Raw genomic sequence first — 20,136 nt, 5'->3', positions numbered from 1 at the left:
TATGCTAGAATATAAAATTATAATCCTTAATTCTCATTACAATTTCAGAGTTTTGATGCAATGACAAGGTTATTTGACATGGTATCAAAGAAGCATAGGTTCACATCTTGTTGGCCACGAATTTCTAAAGCGAATTTAAAAAAGACACCTCTCCGAGAGTTCAGTTTTCGCCCCATGAATCAACCACGGGAGAATGTTAGAATGTAAAACTATAAGGCTCAACCCTCACCACAACTTCAGATATTTGGTTTAGTGGCGATGTCCTTTGACAAAGTCCAATTAAAAAAGTTTGGATTCCCCAACTTTTGAAAAACTGGCTTATAAGCTCATCTAGATAAGCTAAGTATGACTAAGCAAATGACTTTATACCCAAACATTTTTTATAAATTTTATCATAAAAGCCAAAAGTCAAAAAAAGCTAGCATACCTTATAAGCCTGAATTTTTTTTTTTAATCCTAAACACCCTCTAGTGAGGTTAAAAATGAGCAAATTTGAACTTTAGGATTCTAAAGTCAGCAATGGTGAAACTTACTGTTTCTAGAGTCAACAATGATAAAACTTAAGGGTATTATAGGGAATACCCTACTTTTTTCCTTTTTGTTTGAACAAAGCTGACCTTTCATATGCCAACATTGTGCCCTCAATACTGAGCCCCATCGGCACTTAGTAGCTTGTTGTAATGCTCATGGTATTGTGCAATGCAGTTTCAATACCGTTGCTCTCATGTGATGACAATTTTTTCTATGGAATCATAGAAATTTATAGCAAATGAGTTGTCTAACAGTTACATGTTGATTTGTTTTTGCAAGCAAAACAGTAATGCTAGTCATATGTTGTGTTTTAGAACTGAATTTAGTTCTCGTCTCATTATTTTTGCAGAATTGGTATTGCCTTTCTAAGACAATAGCAGAGACTGAGGCTCTAGAGTATGCAAGAAAACACGAACTTGATGTCGTGACCGTCTGCCCATCTATGGTTCTGGGTCCACTGCTTCAATCAAAAGTGAATTCTAGCAGCTTGTTTCTCATCAACATACTGAAAGGTTTTATTATTCTTATGCGATTGTTTTAAAATTTGTGGTATGTTCTATAAAAGTAGTTTTTTTAAACATTTCGTGGGACCAGTGTTAAGAATAAAAGTATGAAACTATACAAGAAAAGTAAGTAACGAAACTAACCATGTTCATTAGAAATGGTGGAAAATATTGACAGACTTTGTGTATCTTGCTTGATAGTCTGTTTTTACTTAATTATAAGCCTAAGAAACAGACACACAGATATGATACAATTGCGCCCGCTGACATTTAGCAATTTTTTAAAATAACATTTAACAGAATTTGACAAATAGTATATCTATTCCTTTATACAAATAGGAGGATCAGAGATTCACTGTTCATGCTACAGTAAACACTACAGTAGCATTCACTGTAGTAATATTACTGCAGTTAATAATTAAGTAAAAATATTACTGTAGCACACGGGGTATACTGTAGCACTTCCAAAAATTCAAATCATGCCATATTAAAAAAGCGGGGTTACTGTAGCAAAATAAAATAAAATAAAATACCGTGCTTTGCACGGACCGCAAACTAGTAAGATGGAAAGGCTCTTCATAGATGTGCCATGCATCATTGCGTTGAATCAAAATTCCAGGTTTGAGGAGCAGTTGTCAAAGTTGTTGCCCTAGCCCTAGGATGTTGATCCAAAAGTGAGGGACATATAAGAAATGCATGCAATAAATACAGAAAAGGAGAAAAACACCAAACTTATGTGGTTTAACCTTACCTAAATCCAAACAGAGAGTCAGAGATCATCCAACCATAAATATGAAAGAGTAAGAAGCGATCTCTCTGTATGGCTTACCTAGTTCCTTTGGATAGACCTTATGGTCATATTTGAGATAATATATTTCATTGGCTGACTCTAGAGAAATATTCACCTTAGTTTGTCTTTTCATCTTACATTTATGGATGTCGTCACGAAGCTCTGTGTTGACACTGCTCTATCTTGCGGAAACGAATAAAAACAAATCATGTGTAACACCATGACACATTTCCATGATTTTAAACTTGGATGAGAGTAATTCAGTTATGACTCTAAAAGAAATCATAAAATTCTAAAATCCATTTATAAACTAAGGAGGTTGATTATGCAAGTTATCTACTAAGATGAACGATTGAAATATTCACGGATAAATAAAAACAAGAAAAATATATACTGTAGATGTATTTTTCATAAATTTCAAAAACGTTTGCCGCAGGGTTCTTGTGGTGATTACTGGTGGTTTTAAAGACAGCATGTCGTGTGATCAAGGACATCTATGGAGTTGTGTAAGTATTGCTGGTAGTTGTAGGAGAATTGGTCCACAACCTATCATCACACCAGACTTTCACCCAGCATTAATGTGATAAGTTATGGATGAAAAACTACAAAGCATATCATTGTATTTATGATTGTTTTGTTTTCTGATTATATTGAATTTAACATTAAAAAAGCTTCAGAATCTGAAGTTTAGGTTCATCATATATTAGCATAAGGTTCAGCATGAGGGCCTTTACGTATCACCATAGAGTTGACACCTAGAGCCATCATCTAGTCTGTACTTCATAGTTATGGATTAAGTTACTATCCATTCTCCAGATGAGATTATACGTGTCTTGTGCATTTGAAACTTTTTGAATATTCAGAAGTGAGAATTGGTGGAGCAAAAAACAAGGTGCAGCTTTAACAAAACTGTGGGAAGAAAATATTTCCTTTGATGGCCAAGAGCGAGAGCGAAGTCAATTTTTTCATAACTAGGTCCTCAGTCTGATACAAGAACATTCAGATTAATGACTATGATCGAGTCCGTTAAAATGTAGGATTATGAATATATGAAACTGTAATAAGTTAGAGAGGCAAATAAGGGATATTATGGGGAATACTTATTTGAGTTGGTCAATTTGGACGTTTGGAACTAGATTGATGAGGTTTACTGTTCAGAGGAGTGACAGGATCACACTGCACAGAGCTGCAAGGATTAGGCTTTAGACAAAATGAACACGTGCATGTTTGAGGACTATGCTTTATCCCAATGAACCTGTACATACCTGATTGTCAATAACTTGATCCAGTCTCTTCTGTTTAAGCAGAAACTAAATGTTGTTTTACTCTTGAAATTAATACCATGTTCCTAACAATAACTAGTTCCAGTGCTATTTGCATTCTAGGAAGACGGGGGAACCATGGTAGAATTTGCAATCAATTCTTGAATACTATCTACTTTTCATACTAATACATTGTCGAGTAATAGGCATTATTTACTTCCTTTTGACACTAACATGAACCAACAAACTTCTCTCTCCGATGTTCTGAATTTGAATCAATAAGGCGTGACACCCAGAAACCCTCAAGTTTCATTCCTTCCCATCACGAAATCTTCCAATCTTAATAATTAGATATTCTCTCTTTCATTGCCAAGCTTAAAAAGTGGCTCGGTTTCTCCATTTATCAAAAAATATTTTGCCTTTCGGAGATTGTATTTAGGTGTGTACTCTTTATTAATGGTGTGCACACTACAGGAAACCCTGAGTCAATGGAGAACAGGAGCTTGCATTATGTGGATGTGCGAGATGTAGCTGATTCGCTGCTTCTGGTATATGAGAAGCCTGAAGCATCTGGACGATACGTTTGTGCGCCACATCCACTTAAGATGCTGGATTTAGTTAACATGCTAAAGGAAAAGTTCCCTGTGTATGAGTACCCAAAGAAGTAAGCCTTATTGCAAAATTTTAAATGTTTTGTCAATGTGTTCTGTGCTGTAGAAGTTCCTCTGACTATTAAAAAAAAATTAATTGCAGATTCATAGAGGTAGAAGACAGACCCCTGATGAGTTCCGAGAAATTGAAGAGGCTGGGGTGGAAAGTTAGGCCTCTTAAGGAAACCCTTGTTGATACTGTCGAGTGCTATGAGAAGGCTGGTCTTTTGAATACAGGCATAACTAGTGATTTATATATATGAGCTTCATAGTTGTGGACATTGGGAGAGTAATTAATGTATATTCCAATAACGTACAATGTGATTGAATATTTGATCTATTGTATAAATTCTGCAATAGTGATCCCTGTGCTGTAAACTGCAGGCAATGTTATCCTAGAGTCTGAGATTTTTATTTTGCTGTTACAGAGTGTTGGATTTCCAAGATATTGACAACCCTTGTATCAAGTAAGGGGAGAGGGGGAGGAGTTGGGGGTTGGGGGCGCGAAAAAATATTTGAAGATAAATGTACTGATATAAATTCATGACTAATCCATCTTAACAGTGTAAATATTTATTTTCATTTTAAAGGATTTGTGTCGGTGAAGTTTCAAACTTAAATATTTATATTATGTAATTATTGGGAAAAACAGATTAGTTGAAGTTTCGAACCTAAATATTTATATTATGTAATTATTGGGAGAAACATAATAAGTGAATAATGTGTATCCTTATGAGAGATTCCTTTCGTGTGGCTTAATATGTGCAAAGTAAATAAAGGAGAAGAGAAAAACCAGAGAAACCATCGCAGCAATACTTGGTTGAGATTAAACTTTATCATTGTTTACGAGAGAATGCCCATTAATCTCGTAAATCACTTTAGTCGACCAATAATGAAAAATTATTTATCATAATAGAAATCAAGATTTCCTTATCATCATAAAGATCTAGAGCTGCCGCTAAAGGTTTCCTATCAGGATACTGTTTCAATTAATTCAAATTCAATAATGTTTCATGCATATTTTATACTCTATTTGAGACTTTGAGGTAGCAACTAGATACTGCGCAAATAAAGCTCAACAATCAAAATTAGCAGCGAAGTAAAGTTTAAACGTTGAATTGGTAGGGGTGCTGTGGCGCGCCAGGCCTGTGCAGTAGTGCAACGCTCGGACGACGCTCAAGGTCCCTAGCAGCAAGCTGCAGTGGTGGGCCCTCCTCCAACAAAAATTAATTTAATATCATAGCGTGCTGATGACCCAAGCATCAGATATTAAACTGATAAGAACAAATACTACACTTGATCTTAGCCAAAAGGCCGAGAAAGGTATGCCTTTAGGGGCTGTTTGGTTGTATGTTTTTACCATGTAAAATGATGGAAAGTGTAAAAAAGTGAGTCTCAATGTCAGCTTTCATCACTTTACATTGTTTGTTTCAATTCTCTTTTACATGAAAAGCTTACACCTTTTGATGAGGTATCATCGAAAGCAAAATCATCAAAATTAGGAGTGATTTTGTTGGAAAGCTTACACAATGTCATAAATGTGTCCAAAAGAATAATAAAAAAATCAAAACCTTGTAGAAAGTGGTGAGGTGGATAACCACTTTCCATTTTGTGTCATAAATATTATAGTTTACATTATACTATCCAAACAATGTAATACTATTATTTTAAGATTCATAAAGATTCCTATCCAAACAATGTAAATACTCGAATGGAAAGTGGTGAGGTGGATAACCACTTTCTATTTTGTGTCATAAATACTCTAGTTTCCTAAAAAATTAGGAGTGATTTTGTTGGAAAGCTTACACAATGTCATAAATGTGTCCAAAAGAATAATAAAAAAATCAAAACCTTGTAGAAAGTGGTGAGGTGGATAACCACTTTCCATTTTGTGTCATAAATACTCTAGTTTACATTATACTATCCAAACAATGTAATACTATTATTTTAAGATTCATAAAGATTCCTATCCAAACAATGTAAATACTCGAATGGAAAGTGGTGAGGTGGATAACCACTTTCTATTTTGTGTCATAAATACTCTAGTTTCCTAAAGTCATCCAAACAGCCCCTTAGTGGTAGCCCATACGCTCCTTAGATACCCGTTGCCAGGTCTATCGCTCTGCTCAGCAGCCGATGTGGGACTAAAACGACAGATGTATGGTCTTGTTTGATCGTAGGGCTTAGATAACCCTAGTTTTCGGGGATTGATTCCCCCCTCCCATTTTTCTCTTTGAAACAGATTTTAAGTATTTATGAGACAATTAAGAGGTTTTTGGTTTTTAAATTTTATTTTATTTTGAATAGGGAAATGGGGATTTATCATATATTGTTGTATGTTTCTTTCTGTTTGTTAATGGTAAGCTTGTTGGGTAAGGAGGAGACTCTTTTTGCAAACATACTTATCAATGAAATTTCAGGGTGATAGAGTTATTTAAATGCAACTATCAATTTAATACTCTAATTTATCCTTTCTTTAGTTTTGATACCCTAAACTTCTATTTTGATAGTTCGATACCTCCAAGTTTTTGTTCTCACTTTCCCAAACTTAAAGATCTACAATTTGGCAAGAAAGTTGTTTCTCATTTACTTTTCTATATTGATATATATATGCAATTTTTTGGGTACGCTACAGTCAAACTATCAAAATAGAATTTCAGGAGATGAAAAAGGTTTGAATCATTGGGATATTAAATTGCAAATAGCCCCATACAATTCATTAACGATTGACTGGCATCAAATAATATCCACTGAATGGTGTTTGGAATATAAATACGAATACTAATGAGAAGGACAAATTTTCAAAATAGAACTCTTTATGAATTTATTTTCAAAAAATGACCCATTTAAAATTTATTTGTCATTTTCAACCTAGTTTCAACCACCTGACTAAAATTGGGTCGAAAATAGCAAATAAAATTTGAAAACTTCACAGAATTTAAAATCCCGTGAAGTTTAAGGACTAATTAACCTCCATGCACTAAGGGCTAATGAGATAGCCATATGTTCATGGGATTTGAAATCCCGTGAAACTAAAACTTCACAGGATTTCAAATCCTGTGAGGTTGCATGCGCCACTTCCAGAGAGCACAAGCTCTCTGGCAAATGGGTCTGCAACTTCACGGGATTTGAAATCCCGTGAAGTTACGGTAGGCCCGCACCCACACAGGTATGTATCTCTCCCCTCTCACATAATATCATTTCACGTTCTCTCTCTCTCTCTCTCTCTCTCTCTGCTCCTTTACCCACAAACCCTAGATCCATCTCTTTCCGTCGCCGCCACCGCCACCACCGTCACCGCCGCCGCCATCGCCACTGCCACTGCCGACCTCTTTTAGGGTTGAAAAGCGCCGAAGTTCATCGGAGCTCGTTGGATATCAAATTTAGGGCATCAACGAATTTTTGGTAAAATCTTTAAACTTTTTTTTATTTTTTCTCCTAAAATTTTAAATTTAGATATTGAAATTATTTTTAAAATATTTATGATTTTTGTGAATAAAAAGTAAATAAATTTGTATAAGAAATTAGAGGAGAAATTAGGGAAAATTATAAAAATTAGTGTATTATTTTTCAAAATTTAAAAGTGAATATTATTTAAATTATTTAAATTAGGCAATTGTAAAACTATAAAGGTTTGACATTTGGTAAAAATTATGGACGTGTAAAATCTATTAGAGGGTTTAATTGTAAATAATATTTTTTAGAGTTTTTCGTGCAATATTGATATTGGAATTTATTTACTCTTTAGAGGTAACAATGAACGAACGAATCATAATTCTTTGTTCATATGATGGGAATATTAACTATCTTGAGAATAATATGCCTGTATACGAAGGAGGTGTGACGAAACCGTTGTTTATATCCAAATCATGTACTTTCGATAGATTCGTTAATAACTTACACAAACTTACATTAACCAATCCACGTGAGTATCATCTCAACGTGATTTGAAATTATCCTGTTATGTGGAACTGAACAAGCGGCATTCAAATATCAAGTGACTACGATATGGGTCTCATTAGAATATTGTATGACGAGAAGCTATTTAATATCTTTTCTTTAAACTTACGCTTTAGTTCCCATTCCATAGCCCCTGTTTCGATTATTAACTTACATATATCCTGATGCATTTCTATAACCCATGTACCAGTAGGGTTTACGGTAATATTATATCTTGTTTTTTTTTTTGGTGACAAGGGAAACCCAGTCAAACTGGTGAGCATACAACGGGTTGGGTTAATTGACCAGTAAAACCCCGGGTTTCTGCACCCACCCTTAATCCCACAGAAACCGGGTGAATGCGGAAGCGGAGATTTGAACCCCTGACCAACTAGGGAGATCTCCTCCATCACTCTTCGTGGCGCTAGCCAGAAGTCCCGCCCGCGGGTGGTATAATATCATATCTTGTTGAATGTGCTAATCAACCACATAGCAGAAGCGAATGACGATCTTGTCTCTCATTCAATCAAGCACCTTTCAGTTGCTGTGATTTCGTATTCATATATCAGAAGTTAATTGTGTAAGCACGATGGTAGTTGGAGAATTGGCCTACAACCTACATTCGCGCCAAGTAGCAGTATCTGTATGTTATTAGCTTTTAATAAATTATGGATCATATCCGTATTCTAACCCTATTAATTATATTGGTTCGCTAGACTAAAGTAGTCTCAGCATAACACAATCCCAGGAGTATAGTCCGCGGATTACATTACCCCATAAATCCTAGGATTACAAAACAAATGTGGCCTTAGTTCTTTCATCATAATTATGTAGTAATAAGTTGCTACCCATTCTCAAGAGGAGATTCTGTGCGCACTTGCACAGTTTCTTTGCTGATGGCCAAGAGAAATCATTTTCTTCATAGTTGCGATCCATCATTTTTGTGGACAGTTAGGCCCAGGAGGATTTTATTTATAAAATTAAACTGAAATTGTTGAACTGGTGAAATTATTCAGGCATACCTCCTGATAACAGATACCGTCACTTTTTTTTTTGCTGCACTTAGGTACCTAATTGTTTCATTCCATTAATTATGACTAACGCCTTTAAAAGACATGTGAGAGATGGATTTACTTATAGTTTTAGAATAACACCAAGGGGGGAAAAGTCCTAAAGATGGCACATGTAGCTAGGTAACATGGGAATATTTGAGGGGATATTCTCACAGTGACGTAACAAAAGCTGTCGTCTTCCAATGTCAGAGACAATAGGGTATTTTAATTGCAGCCAAAAGAGAAGTGGGGTTATATAAATGCAAACATGGGGAAAGTATATGCATTTAAGTGCAATTAGGCAGTTAGATAAACACTGATGAGTTGGAATTAGGGCTGCCCATTTGGGCCCGAGGCCCGAGCCCAGCCTAGGCTCGGGCATGGCTTGGAAAACCAGGCCTAATCCAGGCCTAATCGGGCTCTGGGCCCGAGCCCGGGCCGCTTCGTCGGCGCCCGTACCGGACTTGGCCCGGCCCAGCAAAGGGGGAAGGGGAAGAGGAAGAAGAGGGCGAGCGAGAGGGAGAGCGAAAGGAAAGAGAGTTCTAAATATTTGCTAAACTTTAATATTGCTTGTTTTATGATGTTTAAGTTTGAAATGCTAGTTGGACGTTATGACTATAATTGGATTTTTAGTAAGTGAATTGCATGTTATGTTTTTGTTTGAAATTGGTTATAGATGTAATATAGGTATAAAGATATGTGTTTATTTGTGATTGAAATTGATTATGGATTGATATATGTGTAGCAAGAGAGTTTGTGTTAAACTTGACAATTTTAGTCGAGGATTGATATATGTTAGCGATAGGAGATTTTCCAGCAAGTCTATGGGCTGGAGGGTGTCTACCAAATGGTCGGGGTTAGGAACCCCGACCATTTCGTGCACCGCATGGCATATCTGCCAAATGGTGGGGGTTGGGAACCCTGACCATTTCGTGCACCCCATGCCAAGAACATGCCAAATGCTCGGGGTTGGGAACCCCGACCAAAATAATCGGGCTTCTCAATAGTCGGGCTTCTCAATCCCGACTTTTTTTAGCTCTGCTAATCACACAGAGCTTCAAGGGTGTAAAAGGGTGGTCCTAATTTGTCGGGTTGCCAACACCGACTAATTAGGAATTTGATTTTTTTAAAACGACCCAATTTCATGCTGACGTGATCGGAAACTGGGTCGAATTCTGTAATAAAGATAGGACTGTGTCGAAGTTTAAAATAAAAGTGTGGATTGGGTCTATTTTGAAAGTTTTTTTTTCTTTTTAATGATCATGAAACGTAAACTTTTTGCTTAAAATTAAACCAATAAAATATTTCGTCCAAAATTTTGAGGACATGAACTCAGAGTTTAAGAGCATCTCCAATGGTACTCCATTTCTCTATAAATGGAGTACCATTGGCTCCAATGGTATAACTGTAGCACCCTCTATATTAAGAGGGTGCTACAGTAACCCTCTATATTTGAAGGGTTTGGGCTCATATAGAGGGTGCCCTCTATAATACTATTCATATATTTTAATTTCAATTTTATCTTCACATCTCATTATAACTTTTCATAAATACCAATTGTATCCTTAAATATAATTAAACTAATTATTTAGCTTAATATAATTTTAAATTTACTCGTCTATTTTAAATAAAAATTATATCATTGAAATTGTCTTGCCGAAACCTTCAAAATGAGACTATAAACTAATTTAAAATCGGCTCTAAAAATATTCAATATTAATCTCATTTAAAATGTTTCAGCGAGACGGTTCTAAAGGTATAACTTTTGTACAAAAAATGATAAGTTTTAATTATTTTATTTACATTATTAGTTTGTTAATGATAGATTAATTCATATAAATATAGAGGACACCATTGGAGCATAACTTTTACAAACCCTCTATATTTGAGGAATCTTGAAGAATATTCTCTTCAAACCCTCTAAATATAGAGTATACCATTGCAGATGCTCTAACTGCCCTAATTTAACTTATCTCCCATGTCACTTTCATTGTACAGGCGGAGCTTTCTAGACTCTAGTCCAGAAAAGAGGAGAAACATGACGTAGCTTTGTAGATTGTAGTCCAGAAAACAGAGCAGAAACATGACAGAAGCCGTTGCGTCAGAATTCGGCAGGGTCCAACGCGCACCTGCGCGTTTGCTCTATCACCATCTATAAAATATGTGTCCTCCGCAATTTATTTTTGTTCTTGGCTTTTATTTGGCGAAATACTAAGAGAGAGAAAATAAATATAAGGGATCGCTTGTAGAGGTAATTTTAATGGAGAAAGCAGCAGCAGAGAAGAGGAGAGTTTGTGTGACAGGCGCAGGAGGGTTCATTGCTTCATGGCTCGTCAAGCTCCTCCTCTCCAAAGGCTACATAGTCCATGGAACTGTCAGAGATCCAAGTAACCAATTTCTCTTATATCTCAGAATTTTTTTGATGGGTTTTCCTTTTTATGTTGGATTAGTGTTGTTAGAATATAAATAAAACTATTAACCCTCAACTCGTACCATAATTTTGGTGTAATGGGTAATGGTACTTTTAACATACATGATATGAGAGTAATCCAAGAGTTTTGGTCTCATGGGTTGGAGGGACTTTGACTTTGACGAGTATAACCCATGAAAATATTTTGTAAAATTCTTTTTCTGGAATTCCAATTTTCAGTTACATAATATGAACTTGATGGATGCTTGTATAACTATGAGAGCTAGAGCTTGGGTATGAACTGTTTGAAGAATCTACTGTATGGATGATAATTTTGTTTTAATTTACCTATTCTTTTGATTTTTTTAATTACTGTTTTTGGGTATCAAGTTTTTTTTAAGAAATTGGGTCGAGGGCCTTCACTATTTTCTATTTTCCTTATTTGGACTGATGCGTGGATGTTTGCATTTTAATTTTATCTTCCTTTTTGTATTATGATCTATCAGTCAAAATGCGATAGGTTTGTCTTCAAATTACTCTTTTTTTGTGACTTGTTTGAATCATTCGGGCTCCTTAGATTCAATCTCTGCTATAGTTGTCCATTAAGTTCTGGTGGAAACTCAGATTATTGTTCCTTGGATTCAATTTTTCTCCGTATTGGCTCAGAAGTCATTTTGGAAATGAAATTTGTTTTATTTCCAAATTCCAGTTAGTTTATTGATCCTTGTTGTTCTGTGATTAATTGTAATCAAAATGTGCAGATCTGGATATTAATTTTCTCTTAACTGCTTCCCTGTATTGATTTCATTAGTGTCAGCATTAGAAACTTGATTTCTTGCCAAAGTTGATTCTTGAAGTGATCTTTTGCATTGTATATTACTCATAAATGCACATTTTTCTGATGCATTTTAAGCTATTCTCCACAAAATTACCACTTATTTTATATGTGTTTATCTTATTTAATCAGCTACTTACTTTTAATTTCCGATGCAAAAAATTGGATTCTAGGTGATGAAAAGAATGCTCATCTGAAGAATCTGGATGGAGCCTCAGAGAACCTTCAACTCTTTAAGGCAGACTTGCTCGACTACGATGCAGTGGCTGCTGCTATTGCAGGCTGTGAAGGGGTTTTCCATGTCGCTAGTCCTGTTCCTTCGACCACAGTGCTCAATCCCGAGGCAAGAATCCTACACATCTTGATTCTGTAGAATGAAGTTATTGTTAGGGTTTAAGTTCACACAACTAATATATTACCGTAATTTTTTTTCACTAAACTACCATGCCTAACTGTTGTTAGTGAGAGTCGGCGTGAAGTAAGCATGTATCCTTTTTTGACGTTTTTGTCTTAGTTAGACTTTTCCAGTAAGATAATTAGTGAGCTGGGAAGTTATAAATAGGTGTGTTTTTTATTTTATTTTTTAATTTAAATTTTGCTGTTAATGTGGTTAGGATGTGTTATGCTGATTTCTAATTTTATAGTAGTTATCTCTAATAAATATGATTTATGGTAGTTTCCTGCAAAGCCTTTTAATAGAATCATGTTAATTTTGTAAAGATACCCTTCTTGTTTTAACTTATCAGCTACCAACTTCTGAATCTGATGCAAATATTTGTTGTTTTGACGCAAGTTTAAATCTCAAGAGACGTTTGATGTCATGCATCTGTACGTGCCTTGGACAATCAGACAACACTGTATCATTTTCATACCTATTCAGTAAATTAGAGAATTATGTCAAACTAGCAGAGGCATCATTTGTTACTTTCATAGATTCTAGTTTTTCTCTTGTTACTTTGGGCTCTTTGAAAAAATAATACAGAATGCTATTTAATATCATTAGTCTTTACTTTAAGTCTGTTAGCCATGTTGAGGTTAACAATTTCTAATGCATTTTTGGATAATCTACATACTAGTACAAGTTTTGATCTTTAATGCATCCTGTATCTACCATGCATTTGCCGATAATTTTAGTGACTATCACATGTCAGGTAGGGGCATAATGCTGCTCCTTAATTAACATATTTATGATTAATGATAAATATAATATATAATATATTATGGAAATGTACTAATCAACCATATAGAGGCAGTAAATAACGATCCTGTCAGTTATTGTGACTTGGTAGCTTCTCATCTTTGTACTCTTTAACTTTGATATTTTCAGGTAGAATTGCTTGCTCCTGCTGTACAAGGCACTCTAAACGTGCTCAAAGCATGTTCCGATGCTAAAGTCAAAAGGGTCATCGTGGTCTCCTCTGTTGCCTCTGTTTTTATGAATCCAAAGTGGCCTAAAGATAAAGACATGGACGAAGAATGTTGGTCAGATAGTGAGTACTGCAGGACAACTGAGGTAAATACCTCGTAACATTTCACTTCAGGATAACAAGGTGAAAATAACCATCCCTTCCCTTTTCCTTGTTGTTGAAGAGAGCTATAGCCTGATTCTGGAACTAGGACTTTCCATAATCCAACACTGAGCTAGGTCTTTGCAGCACTTAATTAGTCCCTTACTTGCTAAAATTCAAATGGCATTAAGCAAATACGATTAAGCAAATATGGTCTTTGAATAACATTGTTCTTTCTCATTTGATGACTTTTTTTTCCTATGCATCATTGAAATTCATGGCAAATGAGTTGTTTGACAGTTATTTGTTAAATTCTTTATCAAGTAAAACTTGACATATGTTATGCTTTATAGCTCAGTTCCATTCTTCTCTCATTTTTTTTGCAGAACTGGTACTGTCTTTCCAAGACATTGGCGGAGGCTGAGGCTCTGGAATATGGAAAAAAACATGGGCTTGATATCGTGACCGTCTTGCCGGCTATGGTTCTTGGTCCACTACTTCAATCAAAAGTGAATTCTAGCAGCTTGTTTCTCATCAACATACTTAAAGGTTCTATATTATTTTTATATGATTTTGTGACCTCATACTCATCTTTATAAACGATTTACATGAGCTATATATGTTCTCTACCTTATCACTGAATTCCTTAAAACAGCCTCAGAAGCACCCTTGAGTGACCCTCTATAGCTTTGACGACACTTTATGAAGGCTAAATTCAGTAGGTTTCATCTATTGATGACGAGAGACAAGTCATTTTTTCATAGTTGTGATCCATCATTCATCGTGATGATTAGAGGAAGAAAATTTTGTTCACAGAATTAAACCGATATCCTCACTGGATGCTCGGAAGTGGGAACCATTTTCTTGGTAGAGTTTGGAATCAATTTATGTTATGCTTGCTACCATCTAGAATTATAAACTACATATTCATCACACTAATACTTTGTAGAGTAATAATTTACTTCCTTTCCGCACTAACATGAACCAACAAACTTTTCTCTCCAATATTCCAAATTTTGAAAGAACAAGGTACCGTAACATTCAGAAACCCGCCTTTAATTAGTACTATTTTGGGATGTTACATTGAACTCTTAACTCAACACAGTTTCACTTAGGGGGTAAAACACCAAGAAACCCTCCTTAATTTTCGCTCTTTCCATTCTGGGTAAATTTATTCCCAAATCTTCCTATCTTAATAATTACATAATCTCTAATTACCATTACCAAACTTCAAAATTTCTAAGATTCTCCATTTATCATAGAGAAGGAATGCCAATACTTCTAGTGCGAAGTTTCAACTTTCCAAGAATATATTCCCTATCTTAACATTATGCTTTGGTCTGTATCCTTTCTTAATTATGTGCACCTTTCAGGAGTCCCCGAGTCAAGGGAGAACAGGAAGTGGCATTTTGTGGATGTGCGAGATGTAGCTGATTCACTGCTTCTGACATACGAGAAGCCTGAAGCATCTGGGCGATACATTTGCGGGCCTTATGCACTTAAGATTGACGAATTAGTCGGCATGCTAAAGGAAATGTACCCTAAGTACGAGTACCCAAAGAAGTAAGCTCATCGCGAACTTTCAAATTTGGGAGAGTTGCAAGTAAACCCCCCTCATCTATACCTTCAGTTGCACTAAAACCCTCAATTCATTTGCTAGCACTTAACACCCTTGAGGTGCCATTCTTTAGAAAGATAAATTGTAAGTTATACCTCTCTTCCCTATGAATTGAGGGGAACTAAGTGCTAAAATTGAGTTGATAGGCGTTTAGTGCAGCTGAAGGCATGGATGAAAGCAGTTATGTGAAACTTACCTTTCAAATTTTATCGCATGCTGTGCTTTAGTCCCTCTTGATTTTGTAAAGTTTTCGAATGGTAGATTCGTTGAGGTGGACGACAGGCTATCTGTGATGAGTTCAGAGAAATTGAAGAGGTTGGGGTGGACAGTTAGGCCGCTTGAGGAGACCCTTGCTGATACCGTCGAGTGCTACGAGAAGGCTGGTCTCTTGAATAATTAGTGAACGTTATATGTGAGCTTCATAGTGAGATAATGAGAGAGTGATTTTTTTTTCCAATTTGAAGTTTCAGTGTGTGTTTCCATAAAAGTACCATGTGATTGTATGTAATGCTATCTATTTACTTATGAACAAATTGTGGCATAGTGGTTATGTGCTGTAAATTGCAAGCAATTTTATTCTGGAGTTCGAGGGTGTGTGGAGGACTTCCCCCAAACCAGATGAAGAGTAGAACTTGTGTTGGGTTGGGCCAATTCTGGCCTAGTTTTTTTAGTTCGAATTTCTCTCCTTAACCAGGTTAGGATTGGACCACCTATTGGAGTGATTCCAACTTGGTTAAGGACTTGATCGGGTAAGGGTGGGTTTTGCCAAACACACCCTAAGCTATTTGGTTCGTGGATTGTATTTTGATGGATACTATGGATCTAGAAAAACCCCTACTCAGAATTTTTTGTTTGTTTGCAATTGATATTGAAGCGTATTTGAGTGAGTGATAAAATCCAATCAAATTATGTTTGGTTGCACATGCATTTTGTTGAGGATATGTAAATAAAATCACAAATTCATGTGAAATGAGCATAATTTTAGGAAATATCATTTAATGCATTTATCATACGTGGCAATGTAGGCGTCTAAAAATGCTTATGAGTGTTCGCACACGGCTCGAGACAGAGAGAAGATGATAAACATCGCTATTAGAGTCACAGGAGCTCGTTTAACAACGACAAACACATGAAGTGAGTCGACGGGTCATACGAAGCAACGGAACTTCGGAATAACGAAAATGAGAGCTGATCGGGAGCCCCACGTCGTTTACAAAAGGCGGAGCACCCCTCGTGTTCCATTTATTCCACATATGATTCAATCATGGGAGCCTGTAGATCTCCTCGTTGGATTTCCAACGCATCTTGAATCGCCTCATTCCGAGGTCGGATGAGTGAGTTAAGGCTGTTACAGTGCCCGCGGGTCGGAATTCTGCTACAGTGCCCGCGGGTCGGAATTCTGCTACAGTACCACGGTCGGAATTTTGCTACAGTACCACAGGACGGAATTCTGCCGCAGTACCGCGGGTCGGAATTCTGCTACAGTACCGCGGGTCGGAAATTTTGCTACAGTGCCCGCGGGTCGGAATTTTGCTAAAGTACCGCGTGTCGGAATTCTGCTACAGTACCGCGGGTCGGAATTCTGCTACATCCCCCCCTCCCCCCGCGGGTCGGGGAATTTTGACGGTTTTTCTCGGGATTTGGTCGTTCTTGAGGTTCCTAACTGACTTGATATCATCCCCTAACATGGTTAATCAGTTATTAACTGAAGATATGGACGAATCATTCATTCTCATCCAAAAACCCCCCAACCGACGCCTATAAATACGAGCTCGGAGGCTCATTTCAAGGGGGATTAATTATCAAGAGGATGAGGTGCTGCCGGATTGAGGAGTCAAAGGAGCACGAATTTCAGCGATGGTTGACAGATCTTGGCGAATTCTTCGGCATAAAGAAGGAGAGTTCGAGAGATCCGACGCCCGTTTCCCCCATTTCCTTGAGATCAGGCTTGGTCTTGATCTCGAGAAGAGCTACTGATTTCGCTTGGTCGATCTCAGCGCTTCAAATCAAATACTTCCTCGGCGAAGCTCTGTCGAATTTTCAACAACCGGATCTAATCGACGGTCGTCCAAGGATAAACCCCGGCACATGCAAAGATCCCACGCAAGCAGAAGATCGATAAACGATCTCCCTGCGTTTGTTTGACGAAAGTTGTAATCTTTTATTTCTTTCATCGTGTAAGAGTATTAAAAAAATACTATCTCTTTTTGTTTTCATTATAACGACTGAAGTTGTAATAAATACCGTAATGAATACATTAATTTTCGACGCAAACAGACAACTCAAAATTCATAGCATGAAAAATAATAAACAAACAATATTTATTTGATAAAAATATAGAATTTTAAGCTGGTGGGTCACATTTTGCAATGCAAAACACACCATATACATGGAAACAAATAAGCCCCATTTTATTTTTTGTTTTAGAGTGTTGTCACTGTTGTGTTTCCAAACAATTAATGATAAACTGTGTATCCGTACAAAAATGAAAAGATTGAAGATAAGTACATTGTCCTAGTATTTCTCTTTGGAGCATCATGCATGTAATAAACTTTCTGAACTTTTTTGTACAATGCCGGATTTTTTTCATTGTCCCCTTAAGTCGGTGAATATTTTTTTTCAGACAAATAAATTAAATTAAATTAACGAATCTTGTTTCACGGAGATTCTTTTTTCAAATTTATTTTTATTTAACCCGCTAGAGGCTAACTGAATTTTGTTTGGTGACTTGTCAGTAATATATTTTTTTTGTTTTCAGTAAAAATTTAAGGGAAAAATGTGTCCAGGCCCCAAAAGCAGAAACTTCATGTGACAAGGCCCCTCATAATTTTTCCCATGTGGATCAGCCCCTTGAAGTGTGACACTTTGTAATGCAGCCCCTTTTTATCAATTATCACATGCTAGCTAAGCTAAAATTCTCAAACTATCCTTATTCTCTCTCCTCAATCTCTCTGACCCAGCACTCACATCATCTCTCTCTCTCATCTCCTCTCTCTCTCTCTCTCTCATCTCCTCTCTCTCTTATCCTCTCTCCTCAATCTCTCTAACCCAGCACTCACATCATCTCTCTCTCATCTCCTCTCTCTCTCTCTCATCTCCCCTCTCTCTCTCTCACCTCTCTCTAAAACTAAGAGCTTTCTCAAGCTCGTCGTCCTGGCCGAGACGCACAGAGCATTAATCTATTTGCTAGAAGAAGAAAAAGAAAAAAAAGAAAAAAGAAAGGTAAGGAGATGTAGAGTAGAAGGGGAATGAAGAGAAATGCCGTAATTAAGAAAGAACGAAAATGTGTATTAATGTATCTCTATGAATGAAATTGCCACGGTGCCGCTGAGCGATATTCGAAGCAATATAACGAGAGGTAGAAAATGAGCCCAAATAAAAAGAAGATACTGTGTGATAGACAATATAAATGGCTACACACCGGCGCAAACGGTAGTGAAAACGGAGACCAGAGGTGGCCGTAAAACACGCGCGAAGTCGGCACGGCGCTGCTGTTTTCTGCTCGCTGCTGCCGTCGAGCGATATTTCGGATGTTACCGAGAGAGATAGAGAATGAATTAGAGCATGATACAAATTGGAGGAGATATGCAACATGTAGGGCTACTCACCAAAGAAGAAATCGACGGAAACGGAGATTGGAGGCGATCAGAAAGTGCGTACGAAGTCGGCACAAAACTATAGTTTTCTGCAGTGCAATTTCTCGCCGTTCGGGTTTATTCTTTGCTGTTCGGAGATTTTCGAGCCTGTCCGGGCTTACCGGAGCTGGGAGGAGGTTGCCGGGGTCGTCGGGGTGTCTCGGTGGGCTCCGTCGGAGGTAGGAGGAGCTTTTCTTCGTTCCCAAGAGCCTAGAACTAAGATGAATTAGAACTAGAACTAGCTAGAACTAGCAAGATAGAAGCTAGAACTGGGGGTATACAAGCTAGAACTAGGGGAATAGAAGCTAGAGCTAACGTAGAAGAAAGAACTAACAAGTGTGCATGTAAAAAACCCTTGTTGGGTTTAGAACTAGCAATATAGAAACTAGAACTGGGGGTATACAAGCTAGAACTAGGGGAATAGAAGCTATAACTAACGTAGAATAAAGAACTAGCAAGTGTGCATGTAAAAAACCATTGTTGGTTTTAGAACTAGCAAGATAGAAGCTAGAACTGGGGGTATACAAGCTAGAACTAGGGGAATAGAAGCTAGAACTAACGTAGAATAAAGAACTAGCAAGTGTGCATGTAAAAAACCATTGTTGGGTTTAGAACTAGCAAGATATAAGCTAGAACTGGGGGTATACAAGCTAGAACAAGGGGAATAGAAGCTAGAACTAACGTAGAAGAAAGAACTAGCAAGTGTGCACGTAAAAAACCCTTGTTGGGTTTAGAACTAGCAAGATAGAAGCTAGAACTGGGGGTATACAAGCTAGTACTAGGGGAATAGAAGCTAGAACTAACGTAGAATAAAGAACTAGCAAGTGTGCATGTAAAAAACCCTTGTTGGGTTTAAAACTAGCAAGATAGAAGATAGAACTGGGGGTATATAAGCTAGAACTAGGGGAATAGAAGCTAGAACTAACGTAGAATAAAGAACTAGCAAGTGTGCATATAAAAAACCCTTATTGGGTTTAGAACTAGCAAGATAGAAGCTAGAACTGGGGATATACAAGCTAGAACTAGGGGAATAGAAGCTAGAACTAACGTAGAATAAAGAACTAGCAAGTGTGCATGTAAAAAACCCTTATTGGGTTTAGAACTAGCAAGATAGAAGCTAGAATTGGGGATATACAAGCTAGAACTAGGGGAATAGAAGCTAGAACTAACGTAGAATAAAGAACTAGCAAGTGTGCATGTAAAAAACCCTTGTTGGGTTTAGAGCTAGTTCTTTCTTCTACGTTAGTTCTAGCTTCTATTCCCCAAGTTCTAGCTTGTATACCCCCAGTTCTAGCTTTTATCATGCTAGTTCTAAATCTAACAAGGGTTTTTTACATGCACACTTACTAGTTCTTTATTCTACGTTAGTTATAGCTTCTATTCCCCTAGTTCTAGCTTGTATA

At 36.9% G+C, this 20,136-nt stretch overlaps 2 protein-coding genes across 2 annotated transcripts in view; both read left to right on the top strand.

The window, feature by feature from the left end:
* Nucleotides 1-4,156, top strand: part of LOC109840994 (cinnamoyl-CoA reductase 2-like) — a 7,609-nt gene extending 3,453 nt beyond the window's left edge. Inside the window, exons 4-6 of the mRNA XM_020409835.1 lie at nucleotides 881-1,043; nucleotides 3,561-3,750; nucleotides 3,840-4,156. Of these exons, the coding sequence (XP_020265424.1) occupies nucleotides 881-1,043; nucleotides 3,561-3,750; nucleotides 3,840-3,999 (513 nt within the window). The 3' untranslated portion in view covers nucleotides 4,000-4,156. The remainder of the gene's footprint in view (nucleotides 1-880; nucleotides 1,044-3,560; nucleotides 3,751-3,839) is intronic.
* On the top strand, nucleotides 10,802-15,681 carry LOC109840995 (cinnamoyl-CoA reductase 2-like). The gene is made up of 6 exons (XM_020409836.1): nucleotides 10,802-11,114; nucleotides 12,146-12,315; nucleotides 13,300-13,485; nucleotides 13,867-14,029; nucleotides 14,854-15,043; nucleotides 15,360-15,681. The coding sequence occupies exons 1-6, from the start codon at nucleotides 10,988-10,990 to the stop codon at nucleotides 15,496-15,498; spliced, it is 975 nt and encodes a 324-aa protein (XP_020265425.1). The 5' UTR covers nucleotides 10,802-10,987; the 3' UTR covers nucleotides 15,499-15,681.

This window comes from Asparagus officinalis, chromosome 5, assembly GCF_001876935.1.
Source record: "Asparagus officinalis chromosome 5, Aspof.V1, whole genome shotgun sequence".
Lineage (NCBI taxonomy): Eukaryota > Viridiplantae > Streptophyta > Magnoliopsida > Asparagales > Asparagaceae > Asparagus > Asparagus officinalis.
This window is presented reverse-complemented; position numbering and strand designations above follow the sequence as displayed.

What these genes read in the sequence shown, in the direction of transcription:
- LOC109840995 (XM_020409836.1), top strand. Translation starts at nt 10,988, where the DNA reads ATGGAGAAAGCAGCAGCAGAGAAGAGGAGAGTTTGTGTGACAGGCGCA. An exon ending in AGTACTGCAGGACAACTGAG is followed by an intron (nt 13,486 to 13,866) that starts GTAAATACCTCG and finishes TTTTTTTTGCAG; the next exon opens with AACTGGTACTGTCTTTCCAA. An exon ending in TCTCATCAACATACTTAAAG is followed by an intron (nt 14,030 to 14,853) that starts GTTCTATATTAT and finishes TGCACCTTTCAG; the next exon opens with GAGTCCCCGAGTCAAGGGAG.